This window comes from Diabrotica virgifera, chromosome 2 (assembly GCF_917563875.1).
Source record: "Diabrotica virgifera virgifera chromosome 2, PGI_DIABVI_V3a".
Taxonomy (NCBI): Eukaryota; Metazoa; Arthropoda; class Insecta; order Coleoptera; family Chrysomelidae; genus Diabrotica; species Diabrotica virgifera.
Genome location: NC_065444.1, coordinates 27,385,902 through 27,412,864, shown reverse-complemented (window position 1 = coordinate 27,412,864; position 26,963 = coordinate 27,385,902). Strand labels below are relative to the sequence as shown.

General features: G+C 35.3%; 1 protein-coding gene across 3 annotated transcripts in view; it reads left to right on the top strand.

Moving 5' to 3' along the window:
• Positions 1-26,963, top strand: part of LOC114332931 (transcription-associated protein 1) — a 206,440-nt gene that overhangs the window by 148,459 nt on the left and 31,018 nt on the right. For all 3 annotated transcript variants that reach the window (XM_028282723.2, XM_028282721.2, XM_028282722.2), the window contains 10 exons: positions 3,495-3,753; positions 8,712-8,906; positions 10,996-11,324; positions 11,403-11,572; positions 14,127-14,365; positions 17,819-18,207; positions 22,787-22,917; positions 23,004-23,148; positions 24,165-24,415; positions 25,901-26,477. In XM_028282723.2, coding sequence (XP_028138524.2) covers positions 3,495-3,753; positions 8,712-8,906; positions 10,996-11,324; positions 11,403-11,572; positions 14,127-14,365; positions 17,819-18,207; positions 22,787-22,917; positions 23,004-23,148; positions 24,165-24,415; positions 25,901-26,477 — 2,685 coding nt within the window. The remainder of the gene's footprint in view (positions 1-3,494; positions 3,754-8,711; positions 8,907-10,995; positions 11,325-11,402; positions 11,573-14,126; positions 14,366-17,818; positions 18,208-22,786; positions 22,918-23,003; positions 23,149-24,164; positions 24,416-25,900; positions 26,478-26,963) is intronic.

The window sequence follows — 26,963 nt, the reverse complement described above, 5'->3', positions numbered from 1 at the left end:
TCTTCCTCGTATTTGAAATTATCATTGTTTTTGTTTTCTCTGTATTAATTTTCATATTTATGTTTGATAGTTCTTCTTCTAGGATTTCAAGATTGTTCTGTAAGTCTTCTCTGTTTTCTGCTATCAATACCATGTCGTCTGCAAATAGTAGCTCCGATAGTTGAGTCTGTTTCATTTGCCAGTATCCTAATGTTAGTTTTCTCATTCTTCTCTTGGCTTTCTTTATCGCTTCATCCAGTACCACTGAGAATAGCAGTGGACTCAGCACGCATCCCTGTTTGACGCCTTGACTTGTAGAAAATTCTCTGGATTCCTCGTTATTGGTTCTTACTGTATTTGTATTATTTTTGTACATATCCTTTATTACTTCTATTATGTGTCTGTCGACTCCCCTTTCTGTTAGTGTCTTCCAAACGTCCTTTCTTCGGATTCTGTCAAACGCCTTTTCCAGGTCAATGAAGCACATATGTATCTCTCTATTTTTCTTGATTACCTTCTCACTTACTTGTCTTAATGTGAATATTAGGTCTTGCGTGCTTCTGTCCTTCCTGAATCCACACTGTGTGTCTTCCATAGTTGTTTCTATTTGTGTTTTTATTCTTGTCTCTAGTATTCTTGCTAATACCTTCCCAGGGATACTTGATATGGTGATACCTCGGTAATTATTACAGTTTCTCTTGTCTCCCTTTTTGTGTATTGGTAATATAATGTCTTTCTTCCAGTCCTTTGGTAATTCTGCTCTATTTATGATATCATTCATTAGTTCTTTCATGCTATCCATTCCCTCTGTCCCCATGAATTTTATCATTTCCGGGGTGATATGATCCTTGCCTGGTGCTTTGCCCAGTTTTACTCTTTCTATTGCTTTCTCTAATTCCTCTCTTGTTATGGATTCCACTTGTTGTTCTTCATTCCTTTCTTGTATCTCCCCTATGTTGTCCTTGTCTACATGAGTTAGCTCTTTGAAATGTTCTCTCCATCTTTCCATTATTTGTTTTTCTTCTGTTAGTACGTTTCCATTCTTGTCTTTTATATTCGGCATCGTGTGCTCTTTCTTTTGTCTGAGTTGTTTTAATGCGCCGTAGAAGAGTTTTTGGTTTTCCCTATAATTTTTTGTCATTTTTTGTCCAAATATCTCCCATGACCTTTCCTTTCCTGCTTTCACCGCTATTTTAACCTCTTTCCTTTTTTCTTTATATGCTTCGTAATCTTCCGGGTGTTTTGTGCTTAGGTATCTTTTCCATTTGTCTTTTTTGTTCTTTATTTTCTCTCGTATTTCTTCCGTCCACCATTCTGTTCTCCTCATGTTAGTGTTTGCTATTTTTGCTTTCCCGCAAGTTTCCTCAGCTGCTTTGATTATGCTGGTTTTTAGATATTCCCATTTTTTTTCTATATTTGTATTTTTTGCCCTACCTTTCAAAGTATTATCTAAGTTTTCTTGGAATTTCTTCTTATATATTTCCTCTTTTAATTTGTAACTTTTTATTTTTTCATTTACTACCTTTCTTCTCTTTTCTTCTTTTTCCTCTGTTGTTCTAATTCTCATTATTACTAGATGGTGGTCACTGCCAATCTCCGAGCCTCTTTTCACTTTCGTATCCTGTACTCTTTTCCATTTGTTGCTGCTTACCAAAAAGTAATCTATGATTGATTTTTCGTTTCTGCTGTCTTGTACTCTCGTGTATTTGTGTACTTCTTTATGTTTAAATTTTGTATTTGTTATAACTAGTTTATTCTCCATACATATTTCTATTATTCTTTCACCATTTCTGTTTAGCATTTCTTCTCCTTCTTTTCCCATGCACTCCTCTATTCCGCTGTTGTTGTTTCCGACTCTACCGTTTAGATCTCCCATTACAATTATGTTTTCTTCCCCATTATCAATTTGCATTTGGAGCTCCTCGAAAAATTTATCTTTCTCTTCCTTTCTTGCATCTTCATTTACTCCGTAGGCTGTTATTATTGTCCATATTTCTTCGTCCATCAGTTTAATTTTCACCGATAATATTCTCTGGTTAACATATGTTTCTTCTATAACGTGTTGTAGTCTATTCGGTGCAATTATTATCCCGACTCCTTCTTTTGCTCTCTCTTTTGTATCCACTCCTACCCAAAGTAACCAATATCCTTTGTGTATTTTCTTAAGACCTTTTCCTTTCATCTTCGTTTCTGTTATTCCTAGTATTTCTATTTTTTGTCTTATCATATCTTCTACCAGTTCTTCCTCTTTTCCATTGATGCTTCTCACATTCCATGTTCCCATTTTTATCTCTCCTTTTTTCTGCAATCTAGCTTTCCCCTTTTTCCTATTTTCATCCTTGTTTACCTTTGCATCATCTTTTTCCCTATCGCTTTTCCCATTCATTGCCTTGGTTGTCATTGTTGTGGGTCCGGTCTCATTATTTTCTTTTAGTTTTTTGAAGTCCCTTCCCCGATATTTCTGTGAGTTAGTATAAGTTTCTCTTTATTATGCTCCCATTTCCACTCCTTTCCATTAATCTCCAGTTTCATATATCCTATCTTCGTAGTATTACCTTTGTCTTTTTCTTCTTTTGCCATTTTCCTAATTTTTGCTTGTATTTCCCTTTCCTTTCTTGTTAAATCTGATTCTATATACACCTTTTGTCCCTGTAGATTTTTCAGTTTTCCTTTGTTTTTTAGTACACTCATCCGTTAGGTTTTCCATTTCTGCTACAAAGATTTGGTCGCCGATCTTCACCGCTCCTCTCAGTCTGACCTCTAATTTCAGATTTCTTCCTATGAAGTGTTCTACTGACTCCTTTACAGGCTTTCCGTCGGTAGCATCTAGTGTTAGGCCTTTTAATACTATATTATTTCTCCGTCTATCTTTTTCCAATTGTTCTATTCTATTGTTTGCCATTTTTAAACCTTCTTCCAATTTTTCGTTTTTTTCTTTCAGCTCCTTAATATATTCCATCGTTTCTTTTTGGTCTTTCCGTATGGTTCTTATTTCTGCCATCATTTCATCATTTTTCCACATAACTTCCCGCATCATTTTTATCATCTCTTCATTTGTGTCGTTGCTTTTATTCGGTGTTCGTCTCGTCAGGTTACTCTTTTCAAAATATAATTTATCTTCTTTATATTTTTTCTTCTTAGATTCTTCGTCGCCACTATCAGATAGTTCTTCATTCTTTCTATAGGTTTCCTTTCGGATTGTTCCTGTTCCGCCACTGGCCATTTTAAATTAAATGTTAACCTCAGCACTAATATAAATATTATTATTATACACTTAGAAGTTTATTTTTATTTCGCACAAGAACGCTTTTTAAGTTTAACGATTATCGATAACGATAGTCATCAATCACCCAAATCATAGATCAATCTCCCAAAAAATATATATTACCTCTGACCGCCAAATTACTAACCATTCCCATGATATATAGGAAATATCTGAACATATTCTGTGCACCTGGAGTGTAACGCTAATATACTTTATTACAAACTAAACTCTAGTTTATTTATTTTTTTAGGTAAATGAACCTGCACCTACTAATCCTATGAATCCGGTTGCTAACAGTCCAGGAGAAGTACTTTCAAGACGTTGTGTAATTCTACTGAAAACTGCTTTAAGACCAGACATTTGGCCACAACCAGTGGACTTGAAATTAGCATTTTTTGATAAGATTTTGACATCAATTGAAGCCCCTAACCATAATGTCGCCAATATATGTACAGCCTTGGAGCTCTTGACTTATATTTTGACAGTGTTTGAAAAGGAACAGATTCTTGGTAAGCACAATATTTTTTGTCTTATTTACTATTATATAATTATTTGGGCCCCACGTTGGGCGCCAATATTAATAATGTATGCCATTTTTAACCGGTCTGGTTTCCACCTTCTTAACGGCCGCACAAAATATGAGGCTTAAAATAAACGAGGAAAAAACAAAGTGTTGGCACTGATTCCGAATAATACAGATAAAGCTAGACAACCCAAACAAAATTTCAGCATTGAAAACTACAATTTTTTAAGTAGTAAACAAGTTTACCTACCTGAGTTTTCCCATAACAGGCGATGATGCCACAACTGAAGAAGTAGAAAGAAACAGAAACGTGGACCGTCCACAAAACAGATGCAAATTGTGTACTCATCCTTAAACGGAAGATGCCCGGAAGAATAATTTTCACAATATGTGAGAATGGTATTTGCAGAATCCAATATAATTTCGGGTTCTTCCATAAGTATAAATAAATAGTAAATTGTAGAGATATATATTTTATAGAAATAGGTAGCCTTAGATTAGAGGTTCTCAAAGTGGGTGACGCGGCACCCTGGGGTGCCTCAAGCATTTGCCAAGGGTGACGTGGAAAATTTAAGAAAATTCGAACAACCGGCCGCTGCGCCACTGTCCAATCGAAACATGTTGACTATTTTTGTACTTGTGTATTCTCGATGGCGACCGAGAAACAAACAGCCAAATTCGACCGACGCGACTGCTACCTGCATTCATTCTTGCAGCCGATAAGTGAGTTTTGTAAAAAGTAGAGTTAGATTTCTAAGTGGAAGTTTTAGATATAACTGCAGAAGAATAGTGACGATGTAAGTAATTATACTCATTGGAATTAATATGTATAATATTATGTACTTATGTTACTATTTTTTCCATGAAATATGTCTGCACTATTACTGATTCAGTGATTCAGTAACTGATTCAGTGACAACTAGCAGAGATGGAGAAGATGCAAATGTCCACGAGATCCATTCGAGTCCAGCTCATCCAAGTTGTTCTCCCTCAATTCGTGGAAAGAAGGTTCCTTACCAAAAAGAAATTCGGGGAAAAATAAGAAGGTATGATCCTAGCTATCTTACGTTATATGGCTTTATTCAAGTTGGCAACGAACAGGCACCAGAAGGCCAATGCGTTAATTGTCACAAAATTGTTGCTAATGGGTGCTTGGTTCCGTCTAAATTAAAAAAAGATTGGAAAGTAATCATCCTGGTTAAGCCGATAAGGCCGAAGAAACATTCAAACGTCGTGCTTCATCTCTTCAGACAGGGTCATGCATGATGGAAAGAGTCTGCAAAAATGAAGACGAAAACGCCACTGAAGCATTATGTATTGTTGGTTTGCACATTGCAAGAGCTGGAAAACCCCATACCATTGCCGAGGAACTGATTAAACCTTGCGTGAGGGATGTCGTACAATGCATGTTAGGTCCAGATATGACCAAGAAGATTGATAATGTGCAGATGTCAAACAGCACTATAAACAAAAGAATTGACACTATTTCAGACTTTGTGGGGAGAGAGCTTATAAATAGATTAAAAACTTGTGAATTCTTCAGTTTACAGCTTGATGAAAGTACCGACGTTGCTGGACTTACTGTTCTGCTTGTGTTTGTGAGGTTTCCATTCGGTATGAAAATAGAAGATCTCCTATAAGAATCACGAAAAAGGAAGTAAAGGATATTTGTACTTCACTCAAAAACAAAAAAGCACCCGGACCTGGCAATATACCCTCAGAACTAATAAAAAATGGAACTGAAAAACTATATGAGCACCTGACAATACTCTTTCAAAACTGCATAAACAAAGTAGAGGTTCCAGCCGAATTTAAAACCTCTACCATTTCAACTTTACATAAAAAAGGAAACAAACAAAATTGCGATAATTACCGTGGAATAGCAGTTACTAGTACCATTAGTAAAATCTATGGGAAAATGATCAAAAATAGAATAGAAAGAGAATACACTGATATGGAGGCAGAAGAACAGGCAGGTTTTAGAGCTGGTAGATCGACCATAGACCACCTTTTTTGTATCACTCAACTTATAGAAAAAAAGGTTGCCGTAAATCAAGAAGTCCACTTTTTGTTTGTTGATCTAAAAAAGGCCTACGATAGCATCCCCCAAAATAAGTTATGGAACACTCTAAGACAAACGAACATCAACTCAAATCTCATAACAGCAGTGGAAAAACTATATGATAACGCCAACGCCAAAGTTAAAATAGGAACGAATGTTTCCAAAGGTTTCGTAGTAGACAAAGGACTGAAGCAGGGATGCTGCCTATCGCCGACACTTTTCAAAATATATCTGGAACAAGCATTGAAACTTTGGAAGCGGAAATGCAGCGGCATGGGTATACAATTAAATAATAACAACCTGTACACTCTATGTTTTGCTGATGATCAAATTGTGATTGCTAACGAATATGACGATCTTGAATACATGACTCGAAAATTAATCGAAGAATACAAAAAATGGGGATTAGAAGTTAACATAGATAAAACAATGTACATGAACATCGGTGGCAACGAGCAGAGTCTAATTTTAAATGACGGACAACACATTAAGTACAACAATAAATATTCTTATTTAGGAGTAGAAATCACGGACGACGGCAAATCAGATCAGGCTATAAAAAAACGAAACATTCAAGGTAGAAGGGCCATATCGCAACTAAATAGTATTATTTGGGATCGACATATATCCAAAAAAAATAAACATCGAATATACAACACTATTATAAAGAGCATAGTAATGTATGGAAGTGACGTGTGGCAATTAAAGACAACTACTGAAAGAACACTACAAGCCACGGAGATGGATTACTGGAGACGTGCCGCAGGAAAATCAAAACTCGAAAGAGTTAATAACCAACGTATACGAGAGATTATGGGAGTCACACATACGATTGTCGAAGATATAAAAGTACAACAATTAAAGTGGTATGGACATGTGCAGAGAATGCCAGAACACCGTCTGCCCAAACAGATTCTAGATTGGTCACCAAATGGAAAAAGAAAAAGAGGCCGACCCAGAAAGAGCTGGAGAGAAGGAATAGACAGAGAGATCCGAGAGAGAGGTTTAGACGAAGACCTTTGGGAAGATAGAGATGCATGGAGATTGGGCATCGGAAGACGTCGGAGGACGTTTTAAACCGATTATATATATATGAAAATAGAAGAACTCCTTATGTGTGAAGTGCTTAAAAGTTATGCCACTGGTGAAGAAATTTCCAAGGCTATCCACGAGCATATAAGAAAAAATGATATAGAGTGGAGTATATGTGTGGATATTTGCAGTGATGGAGCGGCTGTAATGGTTGGTAAAATTAGAGGGGCGGTGTCTAGAATAAAGGTAGTGGCAGAAAATGTCTCCAGAGGTCATTGTATCTTATATCGCCATTGTTTGGCAACTAAAAAGATGCCGCAAGATTTGAAAGACGTATTGGATGGTTCTGTGAAAATACTTAACCATGTGAAGAGCCGTCCGCTTCAAGCACGCCTTTTAAAGCTCACCGCTGAAGATATGGGTATAGCTCACTTCAATCTTTTGCTCCACATAGAGGTCCGGTGGCTATCAAGGGGAACAATTTTATAAAGACTGTTTGAACTAAAAGATCCACTGATTATCACATTTACAGAGGAGTCTTTCCTCCAAGAATTAAAAGATGTCAAATAATAAATAAAACCACTACTTCGATTCAAGGCAAAGAAGGAGCATAATTAGATAAAATCAAAGCCTTGCGTAACAAAATTACATTTTTAAAGCATTTGTTGAAAAGAGGAACCTCACAAATTTCTCTCGATTACAAGAATTTGTTATAACAAATGAAATCAATCCTCAAACGAACTTCTTTAAAATTGGTATTGCTCATTTGCAAGGTTTGGAAGAAAGTATTGTAAACTATTTTCCTGACTCAGATGACTTATATAGCTGGATGATGGACCCGTTTTCGTGCGACCCAAAAAATTAACCTGTCGGAATGGCAAATGAAGTTTTTCTTAATCTACTTGAGATAAGCGAAGATAGCAGTTTAAAATTCAAATACTGTGAAGGAAGCCAAGAAAAGTTCTGGATGCAGGTATATTCAGAAAATAATGTTGTTTTCAAGGTTGCAGTGAAAAAACGTGTGTGTTTCACATAAACTTATCTCTGTGAGTCTTCTTTCTCTGCATATGCTTACATTAAAAACAAATTCAGAAGCAAACTTCAAGCATCAAGGGATTTGAGGGTCAAACGAACAAAGATTACCATAATTTTAAAGGATATAATGAAAACATCATCGAAACAGTTTGTTTCATTCATCACATTATGTAAGGATATTTGAATATCAAATGTACTGTATTTTATTGATCTGAAATCAAGTTTATATTGAAATCAAATGAGCCTCAGAATTGTATTTATTTCATTTTTTGTCGTTTCCCAAATCGCTTCAAGGGTTGGTGTCCCGCAAAATATTTTCGCCCTACAAGGGTGTCGCGTCTAAAAATGTTTGAGAACCGCTGCCTTAGATGGCTGGACATGTGTCAAAAGCAAATGAAAATGACTTACCCAAAAGAATCCTATTGGTGGCGCAAGTAAGAAATGGGGAAGGGGAGACAAAAATTACTGTGAACGAAGACGCAAGGAAAATCGTCGCAGCAAACTGACAACAGTTGACGATGAACAGATGTCAGGCGGAGACTGGGTAAGGTCGAGGCTCAATAGGGCTCTAGTACCACTGATATGATGATATTTCTGACACCAAAGTAAAGGAGAGTGCCAATTAAAACATTACGCATGTACTCTAATATTTTAATTAAAAAAAAAGTCTGAAGTCGACTCGGATATAAAATTATCCTTTTATCATTTGCATCACTCAATCGGGTATTAACAAATTATTATGAAACCTGTCTTATGGCATACGAAAGGAAGCTCAAACTGAAGATAAATAGTAGTTACATTTTTTTTATTTTTAGCGAGTTTTAAACCACTCCAGCGAGGAATTGGTGCATGCATAACTTCAAACAATAGCAGAATTATTAAACTAGTCCATAATCTCCTAACGAAACTATTTACTCTGTTTCCAATGGAAAGAACAAATACTAATTTGAGTTGTAAATACGAAGAACTTGACATTCTTTATGCTACTGTAGGAAAAGTCATATTTGAAGGTAAGGTTCTTACATTTTTTATAAATTCCTTCTACCAAGTTATTTTTCTTTTCAGACATTTTTGTGTACTATGTTTTCTTTTTTTATTTTCCGAAAATATTTTTTGGTTATTCTTTTGGTATCATTATCATAAGTATAATTCCCCGCTATATGTATACTTTCCTCCAAATTTTATGCTAACCGATACAGTGAACTCTCTCTTAAACAGACAGCAATGCCGCATAAAGTGTTCGTCGAATAAATGCGTCCACTGAAGGGATAAAATTAAATGTACAATCTTCTTCTTCTCAGTTCATGCTAGACTCGCTTGGTCCTAAGACCTATTGCACCATCCATACCTTGTTTTTTTTTCATTAAGCTCTAATAGCATTAAGCATTAAGCATATATTATTTTTACTACAAAAGCCATATTACGTAGGTCAAAATTTTTGACGTAAGAGAACTGTCAAAACATTAGAATGTGACTTTTCATGATTGTCATGTTTATTATAAACATGGCAATAATGAAAAGTCACATTCTAATGTTTTGACAGTTCTCTTATGTCAAAAATTTTGACCTACGCAATATCGCTTTTGTAGTAAAAATACTATAGATCATTAAGCATTAAACAACCCAAATCTCAACATTCGCTGATGACACCACCATAATCGCTGTCAATGAGGACCCTATTATCGCGTCTGTACAACTGCAAAACCACCTTGACCAATTGGGAACATGGCTCAACAAATGGAAGGTGAAAGTAAATGAAACGAAGTCAACCCAAGTTACATTTACAAACCGAAGGGATGTATGTCCAACAATAACACTAAATGATACACAATTACCAGTCAGCACACAAGTCAAATATTTGGGACTAACCCTTGACAAAAGATTAACATGGAAGCCGCACATTCAAGCCAAGAAAACCCAGATCAACATCAAAATACGACAAATGAGCTGGCTTATTGGTCGAAAATCAAAACTCAATATTGAAAATTAACTGCCCCTGTATAAAACTATGATAAAACCAATTTGGACCTATGGTGTTCAACTCTGGAGTTGCTCAAAGCCATCAAATATCAAGATAATACAAAGAGTCCAATCAAAAATATTGAGGATAATATTCAACGCACCCTGGTATGTAAGCAATAAAACCCTACACGAGGACTCAGCTACACCCTTGGTAGAGGAAGAAATTCCAAGGATCACAAAGAGCTACCTTGATGGACTGAGAAGTCATCCAAATGATGAATCAAGACTGCTGAACACTCCTCCCGAATTCGCAAGACGACTGAAGAAACTATGGCCAACAGATTTAATAAATTAAATATACATATTGTGATCAAATGTAAAAAATTATAATAGGAGGGTTGCCACAGGGCAGCTTCTCCCTCATGTATTTAACATTCAAACTATATGCTTATAGCTTCGATGAAGCAGATTGTAAATTAAAATATGTAATAAAAAAAAGCTCTAATAAGTCATGTGACCTCAACGAAAGGCAACAGTTTACTTATTATTAGTTTTAGGATCTCTTCTGGTTCAATCCCCAGTTGACTAGTAAATTCCTACCGCATATCACTTAGCACATTGTATTGGCATATAATGGGTATGGCAGTCTCTTCTTCCATTTCGCTCTTTCTGCACCATGGTTCATTCACCTTACCAAGTTTGTATGGCTGTTTTCTTAAACGACAATGTCCAGTCACCATTTCGGTGACCATTTCAATCCCTCGTTTATCAAGGTTCATCAAATTGTCCGAGAGTTTTTTATCGATATTCTTGCATTATTTTCTTAGTCTAGATTTGCCCTTGAGTTGCTTTCCATTTATTTTGGTGCATCCTGATAAGCCACTTCTCCACCTCGTTTTTGTAGCTTCTTTGGTGATGCCAGTGAATGGTTCTGAATCTGTAAAAGTTTCTTTCGAGCCTTGTTTTGTCAACAACTCTGCTCGTTCATTCCCATATACCTCTTCATGACCTGGCACCCATATTAAAGACTTTATTATCTTTTGCCAGGTTGTTAAGAGATCTTTACAGTCTCATGTCATGTTTGTCCTGATGTCATATTATCTGTAAACAATTATTTAACCAAATTTATTTTTTAAGGTCTAAGTAGCTACGAGAAGAAAGAAAATCCTTCTAGTCTTTTCGGCACTGTAATGATACTAAAAGCAGCTTGTGCAAACAATCATTCTTACATAGATCTTTTGATTACTCCCTTCATGCGGGTTCTAAACAAGTTATCAAGAGAGCACCTGAACCATTCCAGCGAAAATACCGCCTTGACGAGCGAACTGTTAATATTGAGTTTAGATCTAGTAAAAACCAGGGTCGTAGTTATGGGAGTTGAGATGAGAAAAACATTTATTGGTTCGATTTTGGTTGGACTGATAGAAAGAACGCAGGATATTAAAGTTATGAAGTTCATAACTAGAGTAAGTAGAAATTGTTATAATTATTTTTTTATTTTTAATTTTGACAATCACAATTTAACTTCTTTATTGATATTCTAGATGTTGGAAGAATGGATGAAATGCAAAAATGTAGTAACTCTAAATCAAGCCCCGAGTTTACGAGAAAAATCAATTTTATTGGTGAAGATGATGCAGTATGTAGAAAAACGGTTCCAAGATGATAATGAACTAAATGCTCAATTTTTGGAACTTGTTAATTATGTCTATACGTAAGTATTTTGGTAACATTTTTCTTAATATGTGCATAGAAACTTGTGGTCTCTCTTTAATTTATTTACATCTCTCGATTTATTTTATACAAAATGTTAATTTATTCTTTTATATTTTTACTATTTTCTCATTTTTTACCCCTTCTAAGCCGCATAAAGCTTTTCTTTTTTTTTTCTTTTCACATTTGCAAACAAAATAGAAAGCAGCAAGCACATAATCTTGAATTAGTATGATACAATTGATCCAAAAGATGGATTAACCCAGACATCCAAAGTGAAAGTTATCCTCCAACGCCAAATTGTTCTATATGGTCCACATAATGTTCAGAAAAAAGTCACACCATTTTGAGCGTCGGGTTTGGGGGAGGGGAGAGGGGGAGAAATCGGTAAATTCGTAGTTTTTTACGTTTTTCGTCAATATTTCTAAAACTATGCGGTTTAGCATGAACAACCTTCTATACAAAAGTGTTCTACATAAAATTTGAAATAAAATAGGCCCTATGCATAATCCTTCTAAAATAAACAGTTTCAAAGTTACGGAGGTAGTATATTTTAATTGGTCCAAAAAAGGCCTAACCCAGACATCCAAAGTAAAAGTTTTCCTCCCACACCAAATTGTTCTATATGGTCCACATATTGTTCAGTAAAAAGTTACACCATTTTGAGCGTCCGGTTTGAGGGGGAGATGGGGGAGAAGTCGGTAAATTAGTAGTTTTTTTACGTTTTTCGTCAATATTTCTAAAGCTATGCTTTAGCGTAAACAATGTTCTATACAGAAATGTTCTACATAAAATTTAAAATAAAAAAGGTCCTATACATAATTGTTATAAAATCAACGGTTCCAGAATTACGGAGGGTGCAAAGTGGAGGTTTTCTATACTTTTTATATTTTTTGGGCAATTGATGATGATTTTGGGTGGTGAGGTTGACGTTTCTTCAAGGGCTTATCACTATACCATCAATTGCCCAAAAAACATAAAAGTATCGAAAACCTTCACTTTTCACCCTACGTAACTCTGAAACCGTTGATTTTACAACAATTATGTATACGACCTTTTTTGTTTTAAATTTTATGTAGAACATTTTTGTATAGAAAATTGTTTACGCTAAAAAGCATAGTTTTAGAAATATTGACGAAAAACGTAAAAAAAAACTACTAATTTACCGACTTCTCCCCCATCTCCCCCCCCCCAAACCGGACGCTGAAAATGGTGTAACTTTTTACTGAACAATATGTGGACCATATAGAACAATTTGGTGTTGGAGGAAAACTTTTACTTTGGATGTTTGGGTTAGGCCTTTTTTTGGACCAATTATACTATACTACCTCCGTAACTTTAGAACCGTTTATTTTAGAAGGATTATGCATAGGACCTTTTTTATTTCAAATGTAATGTAGAACATTTTTGTATAGAAGGTTGTTCATGCTAAACGGCATAGTTTTAGAAATATTGACGAAAAACGTAAAAAACTACGAATTTACCGATTTCTCCCCCCCCCCCCCCCCCCCATAGGTGTGACTTTTTTCTGAACATAATGTGGACCATATAGAAGAATTTAGTGTTGGAGGGTAACTTTCACTTTGGATGTCTGGGTTTGGGTCTAGTTATGCCATACTAAATTACCAAATTCCCGAACAGAAGCAGAGAAAAACAACTCAAAATAGAGAAAGTTATACAGAAGCGAATAAAGTTGTCAAGAAGGCAACAAAGAAAGACAAAACAAAAGTGCAGAAAGTTTTGCTGAAGGTGTGCGTGATACCGATGAACATCGGCATTATGAAACTTAGAAACTTGTGCAATCCTTAGCTGAACTTACAATTAAGAATCAAGTTTCTAAAATGTTTTGTGTGTCCTATATAACTATATGGATTTGAAACCTGGATCATAAAGGTTAATATAATGAACAAATTAGAAGTCTTTGAGATATGGTCATATCGTAGAATGCTCAAAATATCATGAATTCAACGCATATCAAATATAGAAGTCTTAAACAGAATAGGTCAAGGCGAAGGCGACTTAACGAAGATGATAAAAAAGAGAAATCTTTAATGTCTCAGGCATATAATGAAGGTAGCAGATACTGGATACTGCAGTTAATACTCAACGAAAAGATCGAGGGAGAAAGAGAAATCGGTAGGAAGAAATTTTCATGGTTTTGAAACCTTCGTCAATGGACTGGCTCATGCCGCGAAAGATCAAGATCAATATTGGAAAATGATCGTATAAGCTACCCACACCTAAAATTTGGGCACTGCAATTAAAGAAGAAGAAGAAATGTGAAGAAATGCCTTGTAAATAAGAAAATCAGCTCGAACGAATAGATAATTGACGAAACAAATACACAGAACTTCCAGAATAATATTGTTCGGACGGCATAAAAAAGTTGGAAAATCTTTGTATTGAGCTAAAAGAAGATTATATCGTATAAAATAAAAGAATTCTCTGGAAAAACATGTTTTTCATTTCAAATGAGGTTATTTATCACATCTAGTATTACAGGCAATGCCTTAATATAATTTGACTTTTTTTGCTAATCGTAAATATGTTTTTAGCGACAAACAATTAAAGGCAACCGAACTTACTTCTAAACTAGAACCAGCGTTTTTGGCTGGGTTAAGGTGTACTCAGCCGCACATTAGAGCAAAGTTTTTTAAAGTTTTCGATGAAGCTATGCCCAGACGACTTCACGATAGGCTTCTCTACATCATTTGTTCTCAAAATTGGGACGCAATCGGTCCACATTATTGGATTAAGCAATGCATTGAACTCTTGCTTGTTACAGCTGCGCCAGGTAAGCTTTTATTTCATTTTTATGACGTCGATGATGACAGGAAAATTCTCCTGTAAATGATCCCATAGTAAATCATGGGGAAAAATCCCCATGATAATCGTTGGGCTGAAAAGTTCGTAGGCTAACAGAAAGAAATTGTTTTGGTTAAAATTTGATATTACAGTATAGCCCGAAATAAACAGTACTGAAACTGAAACATAGGTTTCTCTTTCTGCACGCTGTCATACCCAATCTAACTTGTATAGACCTGCCAAGTAATTCTTAACAATTACTAATTATTAATAATTGCTAAGAATTACTTGGCAGGTCTATAAAAGTTAATTTGGGTATGACAGCGTGCAGAAAGAGAAACCTATGTTTCAGTTTCAGTAGTGTTTATTTCGGGCTATACTGTATTATTTAATATACACACTCACCGGCACAAAATGCCGCCACCCAAAATTTTTTATTATGTTTGACAATCTATAACTTTATCATTTGTACTCCGATTTTCAAGATTCTTGCATCAGTTTGTAGGTACATGTATTGATGTCGTTTGTTATTCCGATAACAAAAATTGTTTGCTTAGTTGGCATTATACGGGGGTGAATGGAAGCGTTGTATTTTCTCTTAACTTTAAAAAATTCTATGGAAAAATTGGAGGGCTGATTTTGTTTCATATTCCTTTTGTATTATCCTGGAGGTATCACTAAGGTTTTGTTTTTGAATTATCCGAATATCTCTTTTCTTGTAAGAGCTGTAAATAAAAACACTGCTTTGAAGGTTTATTTAATTAAAAATATCGAACGCACTAAAATTATCAAAACAGAACCAAATTAACAACAAAACAAAACAATTCAATAGCGGGTATGTCCACCTTTTGCAGCAACGACTGCTCGCAATCTGTTTGGCATCGAATAAAGAAGTGTTATCTTTGCTTGGAGAATTGCCCGATATTCCTCTACCAGGGCCATAACTGTACCAATTTTCTGTAGACCTAGGATGACGGCGAAGAGATTTTTTTAATTCATCCCATAAATGCTCAATAGGATTGAGATCTGGGCTGCATGCGGGCCATTCTAATCCTATCAATATAACCTCTATTTTATGAATCAGTGTTTTTATTTACAAAAAATGGTACAGCTCTTACAAGAAAAGAGATATTCGGGTAATTCAAACAACAAAATTTTAGTGATGCCTCCGGGATAATATGACAGGACTATGAAACAAAATCAGCTCTTCCATTTTTTGAGCTTCCAGAGTTTTTTAAAGTTAAGAGAAAATACAACGCTTTCATGCACCCCTGTATAATGCCATGCAAGCAAAAAATTTTTGTTACTGAAATAATACAAAACGATATCAATACATTTACCTACAAACTGGTGCAAGAATCTTGAAAATCGGAGCACAAATAATAAAGTTATAAATTGTCAAACTTAATAAAAAATTTTGGGTGGCGGAATTTTGTGCCGGTGAGTGTTGTTAATTTCGGGGGCGATACAACGATTATAGCAGTCATACAACTTTTCAATGTCATTTTTGTAATACAAATTGTCTTTAGGCTCAAAATACGTCTCGGTTTTGGCGATTACCTGTTCATTGGTGCTAAATTTCTTTTGAAGCGAGCATTCTCTTCTGGTCAGCGAACAGTTGGTAGTCTCTGGGAGGGTTTACTGTAAAGAGACCGAAAGCAGTAGACCGAACTCATTAGACCAAAAAGCACTTTACCGAAACCTCATTAGACCGAACAGTAGGAGACCGAAAAGCAGGAGCCCGAAAAGCATATACGATACATAATACAGCGATACATAATACAGGGTGCTCAAACAGGGTTGTAATCTGAGCAAGGGTAACATCAACCTCCCTTCACCCGTAATCCAGGCTTAGGACTGGCAGCACAAAGTACTGGCGAGTTTTGAGGTTGTTTTTTTTTGCTTTGTATTTTGTGTTTTGTTGTTTTTATTTGTTTTTAGTTTATATCAGACTGTACAGAGTAACAATTTACACAGTCTTTATATAAAGTAATACAAAAAAATACAATAAACAAAAATACAGATATACAAAATCTTCATAAAATCTTCAAAAATACAAAAGCATAATTTACTGCAATCTTTTTAATTTATGCACCATTTCGGTCTAATGCTGTTCGGTCTAGTGAAGTTTCGATAAAGTGCTTTTCGGTCTAATGAGTTCGGTCTACTGCTTTCGGTCTAATGATACCGGTCTAATTGTCGTGTACGGTCTGGGAGCCATATCTGGTGATTACGTTTGCTGCGGAAGCAATTCGAAGCCCAATTCATGAAATTTTGCCATCGTTTTCATTGATTTGTGACACGGTGCGTTGTCTTGATCAAATAGCACTTTTTTTCTTCAAAGGGGGCAATATTTTCGCGATTCCGTCCTTCGAACGCTTTAATAATGCAATGAATAGTCGCTGTTAATGGTTTTTCCCTTTTCAAGATAGTCGATGAACATTATACCATGCGCATCCCAAAATACTGATGCCATAACCTTGCCAGCCGACTTTTGCGTCTTTCCATGCTTTGGAGTCGGTTCATCACGTGTAGTCCACTCGGCAGACTGTCGATTGGAGTCGGTGTAAAATGATGGAGCCACATGTTTCATCCATTGTAATATATCGACGCAAAAATTCGGTTTTATTACGATTGAAGAGCTTCAAACACTTCTCAGAATCATTAATTCGTTGTTATTTTTGATCGATTATGACTTCTCGCGGTACCCACTTTGCACAGAGCTTTCGTATACTCAAATATTCATGCACATTGTGCATGATGCACAATATATCCAACACGTTCCTTTGATATCTTTAGAGTCTCAGCTATCTCGAGCAACTTCACTTTACGGTCATCCAAAATTATTTTGTGGACTTTTTTATGCTTTCGTCGGTATCAGCCTCTTTGGGGCCTCCACTGGGTGCATCGTCCTTGGTGCTCATTTCGCCTCGTTTAAACTTAGCAAACCATTTGTCAACGGTTGATTCTCCTGGTGCAGAATCTGAATAATGTTTATCAAGCCAAGCTTTGGCTTCAACAGTAATTTTTTTCGCCAAAAAGCAATGCTTTTTAACACACGAAATTCTTTTTATCCGTTTTTTTTAAACTAACACAAGTTGCTTCACTCAAAACGCTATATTTCATAAACTAATAGTTCGACAGCTGTCGAATTTATACATACATCTTTGGAAGGTTGGACTGATTAAAAATCATTTGGATTTAATACCAGTAGGGTCATCTATGTGTCAGCCTACGAACTTTTCATCCCACCTGTGTCGACCCCACTATGTCGACATAAGTATGTCGGGATAGCATCATGAGTTATTTTGTATTCTTCATCTTTTCTTATGAACACACATTTATATATAGTAGAATTTCTAAAGAACACACATTATGTGTTTTTTTCTTAATAGATTCATACTACTAGTAGTTCAAAGTTCTTACAATTTGCAAATTTCAGGCGATGGTATTAGAATGTCTCACGAAAGTAGTATATTACCTGCTATAACGTCTGTTATACCAGAAAAACAAAAACGCGAAGAATTCAGCAGACACCAGCTCCAAAATCCGGACTTCTATACCTCCGAAATTAAAGAGGAAGTGCTGGATGTCGACTTAAGTAACATAGATTCGAATCCTTTGGTAGAAGAAAAGCCTGTTATAAGAGAAGAGACAATAAAAATGTTGAAAAAGGACTACGAATCCACAGAAATTGCTAGAAATATTACTACTGACAGATTCTTATTAGCTACGTCACAGTTGTGCCACATGGACACATCATTAGCTGAGCATGTGTGGTTGTCATTATTTCCAAAATTATGGGCCATTCTCGAGCCGGAACAAAGAACGGTAAGAAAAAATATTTTTAATAATAATTTAGAGGATTATATTAATGTTACTTACCCTGCTGACTACTATTTTATCTTGTTTAGACCCTTCTTCTTTTCATACCCTGTCCGATTATCGAACGTTAGCGATCATATTGGAAATAATATCTTTGTTTAAGGCAGCTCTAAGCAGATTAGCGGTGGTCTCTTGATTCCACTCTTGGAAATTTCGGAGCCAGGACGTTCTTCTTCAGCCTGGGCCTCTTCCTCCAGAGATCTTGCCCTGTATTATGAGGTGTAGACAGTTATACCTCTCTGGATGTATCATTACATGACCGAAATATTGTAACTATTTCCTATTTCGGCGATGTAATGATCCAACGAATTGTTATCGTTTTTGTTGTTATTTCTGTGCTCTTTTTCATTCGATGTAAAACTATTTTATATTTTATTCGATCAACCCAGCTTATCTGCAATATTCGTCGATAGATCCACATCTCAAAGACCTCCAATTTTTTCATTAGTGTCTCTGAAAGGGTCCAGCTCTCCTTGCCATACAGCAATGTGGAGAATGTAGCTGATTTTAAGGTTTAACATAATATCTCTATTCATATAAATTCTCTTTAATTTATAGAAAGCGGCTCTGGCTTTTTCAATGCGTATTTTTATTTCTTTATTTATATCCCAGTTATCGTTAACGTTGACGCCCAAATAGGTAATATTGTGGATTCTTTCTAACTTTTGTTTCAACTAGTGAAGTAAAAATTGACAGAACCTCAAAGGCACTTTTAAATTGGTTGATGTTTTTATATGTGACTAATATACACTGCGCGTCATAGAAAACGGGCACCCTAAAAAATGGGTCATTTTTGATGTCGCGTATCTCCTTAACCTGTTGTCCGATTTAAGTGATTTTTTGAACATGTTATAGCCTTATTCTTTGTCAATATCCCTGTAATAACATTTTTGCCAAACATGTAAATTTTCATTGTATACCGGGTGTACGAATCAAACTGTGTTTTTTTCTCAAAGTTCGCAACACCCTGTGGAATATTCTGGCATTTATAAAATACTGAAATTAAATCCCAACTATAGCCTCAGGTTTTCTGAACATTCTATTTTTTGATTCATTCTCTTATGTTGGATAATACAAAAGTTATGTACTTTAACAACTAGTCATGTTCTTCATCAGTATAGGTTGTTTGTAAATAAGTGCGACAAACTTTAAGGGGCAACTCTGCATGAAAAAAATAATGACCGTTTGCTTTATAAACTTATGTCCGTAAATGCTTCGTTTACGAGATACGGGACGTTGAATTTTTATACAAACTGACGATTTATTTTATTGCCCTAAAACCGGTTGAGATATGCAAATTAAATTTGATAGGTTCTAAGAGATAGTTATTGCGAATTTTTTGACTTGCAATCAAGAATTTTATATTCACTATTGGCGTGCATACGGGTAATATGACCGATCATATTACCCGTATGCACGCCAATGGCGAATATAAAATTCTTAATTGTATGTCAAAAAATGTGCAATAACTACGTCTTAAAACCCACCAAATTTCATTTGTATATCTCAACCGGTTTTAAAGCAATAAATAAATCGTCAGTTTGTAAGAAAAAATTCAACATCCCGTATCTCGCAAACGAAGCATTTGCGGACATACGATTATAAAGCAAACTGTCATCATTTTTTAATGCAGAATTGCCCCTTAAAGTTTGTCGCCCTTGTTTAGAAAGACCCTGTACTGAAAAAGAACATGGCTAATTGTTAAAGTACCTAACTTTTGTATTATCCAACATAAACGAATGAATCAAAAAACAGAATGTTGAGAAAACCTGAGGCTATAGTTGGGTTTTAATTTCAATATTTTATAATTGCTAGGATATTCCACAGGGTGTTGCGAACTTTGAGAAAAAAACACAGTTTGATTCGTACACCCGGTATACAATGAAAATTTACCTGTTTGGCAAAAATGTTATTACAGGGATATTGACAAAGAATAAGGCTATAACATATTCAAAAAATCACTTAAATCGGACAACAGGTTTAGGAGATACGCAACCTCAAAAATTATCCATTTTTTAGGGTGCCCGTTTTCTGTGACGCGCAGTTTATTAATTTAATTGTCTTTGTTGTGACATTATTGAGAAGCAAGGACCATGTATTGCGCATTGCACAATTCTTCTAAATCTAGATTACTCTGTCTTTTCAACATTTTTGGTAATTTTTGGTTTTACCATTTGTCCTCTTTTAAATGAAGTAAAAAACAGACGTACTCTCAATCATTTATTAGAGAGTTATCAAGTAACTCGAGGAGAATACGGTAACGTTATTTTAGCAATGGAGCATGCGCAGTATGAATATTGAATAACGGAAATGATTTTAACGTTAACGTGCTCCGTTACGGTAGGTCGGATAGCGGGCTTAAAATACGGTAACGTTAGCAGCAAATCGCACCAATTCGGCAGGACTCGGAGTGACTCGGCCATTTCAGTTCTGTCATGTTCATGTAATAAATAAATATGTTGTGTTATGAAATTTTATTTTGTATGTTAACAGGTGTTTTGTCTTTGTTTTCTTGGCTTGGTTTTGGTTTGGTTGAGTTTAAAGTTTTAGTTCCTCTCAGCATTACTTACCAGTACAGGTATGGCCAGTTTCTGTTACAATTATATCTGGTATCCCTAACAATTGTACAAGCCTTGGAATATCCTGTTTTTCAAACCGAAAATACTGTTTGGCTTGTTCAGGTTCTAAGGTATCGAAATTAAAGACAGGATGTACATTTTGATTTTGAACGTTATCATCATTTAAAACGAGATTTAGTATTAAGTACTCTATATCATCGTCATTGGCTTCAAGTAACATTGCCTGTTCTAAGATCTCTTCCATATTTTTTAGAAAAATTTGAAATCCAAATTGTACAAAACAAGTCAAAATTACAAAATATGTATCTTGGGTGAAAGAAAACAAAAACAGAAGAAAATTTAAACAAATTTAATTATTTTGCTGTCAAATACGAAATTTGACTGACAGCTGCCAACTATTTAACGTGAAGCAGAAATTCAACCACTTGATAACTCTAAAATTACATATACGTTAAAACTTATACCGTAAAAAAATAGCGTTTACGTGTCAAAATAACGGATGGATAGAATTTTACTTGATAACTCTCTATTGTAACTTCCGACGACCGGTTTCGCTCTCTAAAGTATGCAGAGCTTCTTCAGGTCAACGGTTACAAGTCACTAAATGCTACAAATAAAAAACCAGAGTTAGAACAATGTCTGGTTGTAAAAGATGCTAAAGATCCATAAGATCAAGCCAATATTGAACAACATACATAAAAGTAGTTAAGACAGCAGACAAATACATATGCATGTACACTCGGGGGCGGTAACAAACGTCCCCAAGCTCACAAACACATGCAGATGTATACCGTCTGTAATCATGCAATGATAACGTGTCGTACTTACATTCGGTTACAAGGAGCTACTTCCTGAGTATTCATTAACATATCTTGCTTAAGTTATGCTAACGGGATATGGTGGAATAGACGGAAAATATTGCAAAGGTGAACAAGTTTATGGAAATAATAAATAATAAATTTTTTCCATAAACTTGTTAACCTTTGCAACATTTTCCGTCTATTCCACCATATCCCGTTAGCATAACTTAAGCAAGATATCATGTTAATGAATACTCAGGAAGTAACTCCTTGTAACCGAATGTAAGTACCACATGTTATCATTGCATGATTACAGACGGTATACACCTGCATGTGTTTGTGAGCTTGGGGACGTTTGTTACCGCCCCCGAGTATACATGCATATGTATTTGTCTGCTATCTTAACTACTTTTATGTATGTTGTTCAATATTAGCTTGATCTTATGGATCTTTAGCATCTTTTACAACCAGACATTGTTCTAACTCTGATTTTTATTTGTAGCATTTAGTGACTTGTAACCGTTGACCTGAAGATGCTCTGCATACTTTAGAGAGCGAAACCGGTCGTCGGAAGTTACAATAAATGATTGAGAGTATGCTTTTTCTCATGAGGATCTTTCAGTGCGTCACAGTTTTTCGATTTCTTTCTAACGCATTAAATTGCATGTGACAGAAAAAAACGCACGTCGGTGATTACATTTCGTCGGTGACATTTATAACATTTATTCTAGTTGTCAATAGATGGCGCTATAATCGAAAAAAAATTATTTCCGAATTAAATAATAATATATCTACGAATATAATCTGTACAATTTATAAGACTACACAAATCAAAGAAAATACCATTTTGTAAATGCAATAAACACAATTGATTTGATTTTATGCCAAATTGCAAATAAAATGTGACAACTGTCACATGTAACTAAAATGTCATGTCACTAAAATGTGTATTATCACGAACTTACCTTTTTTTCTATCATTTGTGACGCACTGAAAAATGCTCATGAAAAGAAGCATCCGTCTGTTTTTTTACTTCATTCAAAATGAACTCTCACATGCAACCCATTCAACATAACAATATCATCTTTTACTTTATAAAAAAATGTATCCATAATGTAATTGTATCTACTGAACTATTTTTTTTAGACTTTGGAAAAAGACATTATACCATTCATTACATCTGGGACACACATAATACAGAAAGATTGTCATCCTAGTGCAATTAATACTTTTGTTGAGGCGTTATACAGATGTACCAACCATATACAGATGGCACCGTAAGTTATTAATTGATTTGATTTTTATATTTTTGTTCTTTACTTGTAATATATGATACATGTTCTTGAATTGTTTTTTTTTTTAGATTCCTAATGACTTACCTAGGAAAATCTCATAATCTGTGGCACCGAATGGCTCTTGGTCTTGAACAAATGGCGTACGAGATGTCTGTGCCTAAATCATCAAATCCAGCAAGCTGTTATGAGTTTGAAGGAGAACCATTAAAAACTGTAATTATCTTTTTATTGAATTATAATATTTTGTGAGCTAAACAACTGCGATTTCAACATGCAAATATTATTTCAAAGTTTGTCATAAACTTGAAATATTCAAGTCTTTTGCAAAAATAATTAAAACATACTTAGGCGGTCTGATAAGTTCACGACCTCGTCCATAGATCGGAACACTATTCGCACGATTTCTCCCGTGTTAGTAGATTCCATGTAAAAGATCACACTTATACTATTAAATCGTTTTCGTTTATGGCCATCAAAGTAGATGGCGCCTTTGTCCACTAACCACCTGAAGTGGGAAATAAGCAGGAGACATCCGTTGGCCGTTCCAGAAAAGAAGAAAATGGAAAAAAATATAGTTTTAGCCGATCGGGGATTGAGGAAGCCATATGTATCTCAGATGGCTCAGTGGTTTCAATTTTGAATGATCACTTGGGTATGAGAAAACTTTCTGAAAGATTTGCCACATTTGCTTACAATAGACCACAAACGCAACCATGTGACAATTTCGCAGGAATGTTTGGCGTTGTTCAGATGCAATATGGACATATTTTTGCGCCGTTTCATAACCGTTGATGAAACGTGGATCCACTACAACACACTGGAGACCAAACAGCAGTCAAAACAGTGGGTTTCTCGGGGAAAATCGGTGCAAAGAATGCAAGGGTGGGTTTGTCAGCCAATAGAGTCATGGCGACCGTTATTTGGGATGCACGCGGTATAATCCACATTGACTACCTTCATAAGGGTATGTCGAATACTATACCGACTTATTGGGGCAATTCAATGAAGAATTGAAAAAAACGACCGCTTTTAGCCAAGCAAAAATTCTTTTCAACCAGGACAATGCTGTGCAGTTTCCATGGCAAAAATCTATGAATTAGGCTACGAATTGCTCCCACATCCGCCCCATTCTCCAGATTTAGTTCCGAGTGACTATTTTACGGACTTATTGACCCGCCCTCGTATTATCAAATACATATTAATCGTATTTATAAACTTAATAATTTTAGGAACTACTGGATTGTCTCGGAGAACTCTACCACCTACTGTGTGAAGAAGATTGCTGGGCTGGATTGTGGCAAAGACACGCTCACTATAAAGAGACCAGCATTGCAATCGCTTACGAGCAGCATGGCTTCTTCGAACAAGCTCAAGCCGCTTACGAGGCTGCAATGGCCAAGCATAAAGCCGATAATAGCATGGGACCTGTCCCTATGCATACTCAAAGGGAAACTTTGTTGTGGAATGACCATTGGATTAGGTAAGAAGAAAAAAACATATTTTGCTAGCCACAGTTGCTCCAACGGATATTTGCACATACATGAAATTATTCACGAATTACTTTTTATACTAGTTCTCTTTTTTATTGGCGCATTTGTTTTGTTTAAAAATAGTTTTTCATATTATTTAAACTTTTAGTCTTTGTACATTTCATTGTAATTTTGATTATTTCATTGTAATTTGATTATCAAAATCGGTAATTATTTATTTTTAAACTAATAAAACAAGTAATATTTTTGAACATACAACTTGTCACTATACTACATGAGTCTGGCTATAGGAAATTTATTTGTTTATTTTCGGGATTACTGTTTAACTTTTTGTTTTTTTTTTATTTGTGAATTAGCGTTCTGTATTTATCTTCATATTAGTAATAGTCGGTATGATGTTCAAGCTGTTTAATGTTGAATCCATCAATCTCCTCAATAAGGAAAAACGATCAAACACTTCAATAAAATATCTTTATATAAAATACGTCCAGCGGGATAATAGCCATTTCCTAATAATTACATTGACAGTCAATAGGGCTTTTCATCGATTGTCATTTGTTTCGAGCTTCTGTCATGTGTCACATAATATTAATATATCTACGCCATACGTCTTTGGTTTGTATCATTGGTTATATCAATAACGTATGACGTAGATATATTAATATTATGTGACACATGACAGAGACTTGAAACAAATGACTGTGAATGAAAAGCCCTATGCCGACGTACGTTTTACTTAATGTTTTGATTTAACATCATTTGCAAATCAATCATTACGTTTGTGCAAAGATCCATTGGAACAACTGCAGCTATCTTTTTTTATTGTAGTAATTAGTATCTTCTAATTTGCCGGTCAGTTTTTACCATAGTCTGAAATTTTTTTATTACGTGTTTTAATTTACAATCTGCTTCATTGAAGCCATAAGTAAATAGTTTGAGAGTTGAGGCAGAAACTGCCCTATGGCAATCCTCCTATTATATCTTTTACATTAGATCATATATTTAATTTATTAAGTGTGTTGGCCATAGTTTCTTCAATCGTCTTGCAGATCCGGGAAGAGCGTTTAGCAGTCTTGCTTCATTATTTGGATGACTTCATAGTCCATCAAGGTAGTTATTCGAGATTCTTCGAATTTCTTCCTCTACCACAGGTGTAGCTGAATCCTCGTGTAGGGTTTTATTGCTTACATACCAGGGCTCATTTGTTGTATTTTGAAGTTGATTTTGGTTTTCTTGGCTTGAATGTGCGTCTTTCACGTTAATCCTTTGTGAAGGATTAGTCCAAGTACTTAACTTGTGTGCTGACTGGTATTGTGATAATTAAAGAATATAATTATATTTAAAGGAATTCTCAACATTTCATTATACAGAGTGGACCAAAATTTTGAATATCTAATATCTTCCGTTGGACAACTAAAATATGATCTGGAAAGAAACTTTTTAAAGTTATTAATATGTCATGTTCTATTTTTTAGGTGTGCTAAAGAGCTCAATCAATGGGACACTCTTATGGAATACGCAAAGAATGGATGTTACGATCCGTACCTGCTTCTAGAAAGTGCATGGAGAATACCTAATTGGGAGTTAATGAAAGAGGCGTCCGCAAATGTAGAGTACTCTTGTCCAAAAGAACTGGGTTGGAAAATAACCATGTATGGAGGATTTTTAGTAATATGTCAGCCAGATGATAGTAAACCATTAAAATATGTTGAGCGATACGTAGAAAGTGCCAGCGCTTTATGTTTAAACGAATGGAGAAGACTTCCTCATATTGTAAGTCATATCCATTTACCATACCTTCAGGCTGCTCAACAGATTATGGAGCTTCAAGAAGCTTACCAGATCCACAAAGGTTTGTTACAGAGCCACCACAATTCGCTTCACGATATGAAAGCTATTGTGAAAACTTGGAGAAATAGATTACCAGTCATTGCGGATGATTTGGTTCACTGGAATGATATTTTCACATGGCGTCAACATCACTACCAAGTCATCGTCAACCATTACGACAACCAAAGAGACGCTTCAACTACCCACTCGGCTTCAGCTCAGGTATTTATAAAGCTCAACATGTCTTAAAGGTCTTTTTTTGTTTTATGGCATAGACTTGGGTGTCAATTAGCCAGTCACAACTTTTTTGTTTTCTATTCATACATAAAAAAGGCAATGATGTCTTTAGAGTTCCATAGCAAACTCTTCCACAGCTCTCTACTCAATTCAAAAGCTGCAGCTGGCCGCTATGGACTATCCAAGTTGTTCACCACATTTTTCCATTATACATCTTTTTCTTCTTTTTTCATATGTACATAATGTATCAAATTAGCAGGATTAATAAATTTAGAGGTTAATTTTAGTTTCAGAGATAAATTTCATGTTCAGAGACAATAGATAGGATACATTGATAGGTGGAAAAACATTACATTTTATTAAATCTTCGATTAAATTGTAGGTGTATGGAATGTATTTTGTGCACTCAAAGAAAGTGTGATTCAAATCACCCACCTTCTGACATTCAGTACAAAGATTTGAATCAAAAAC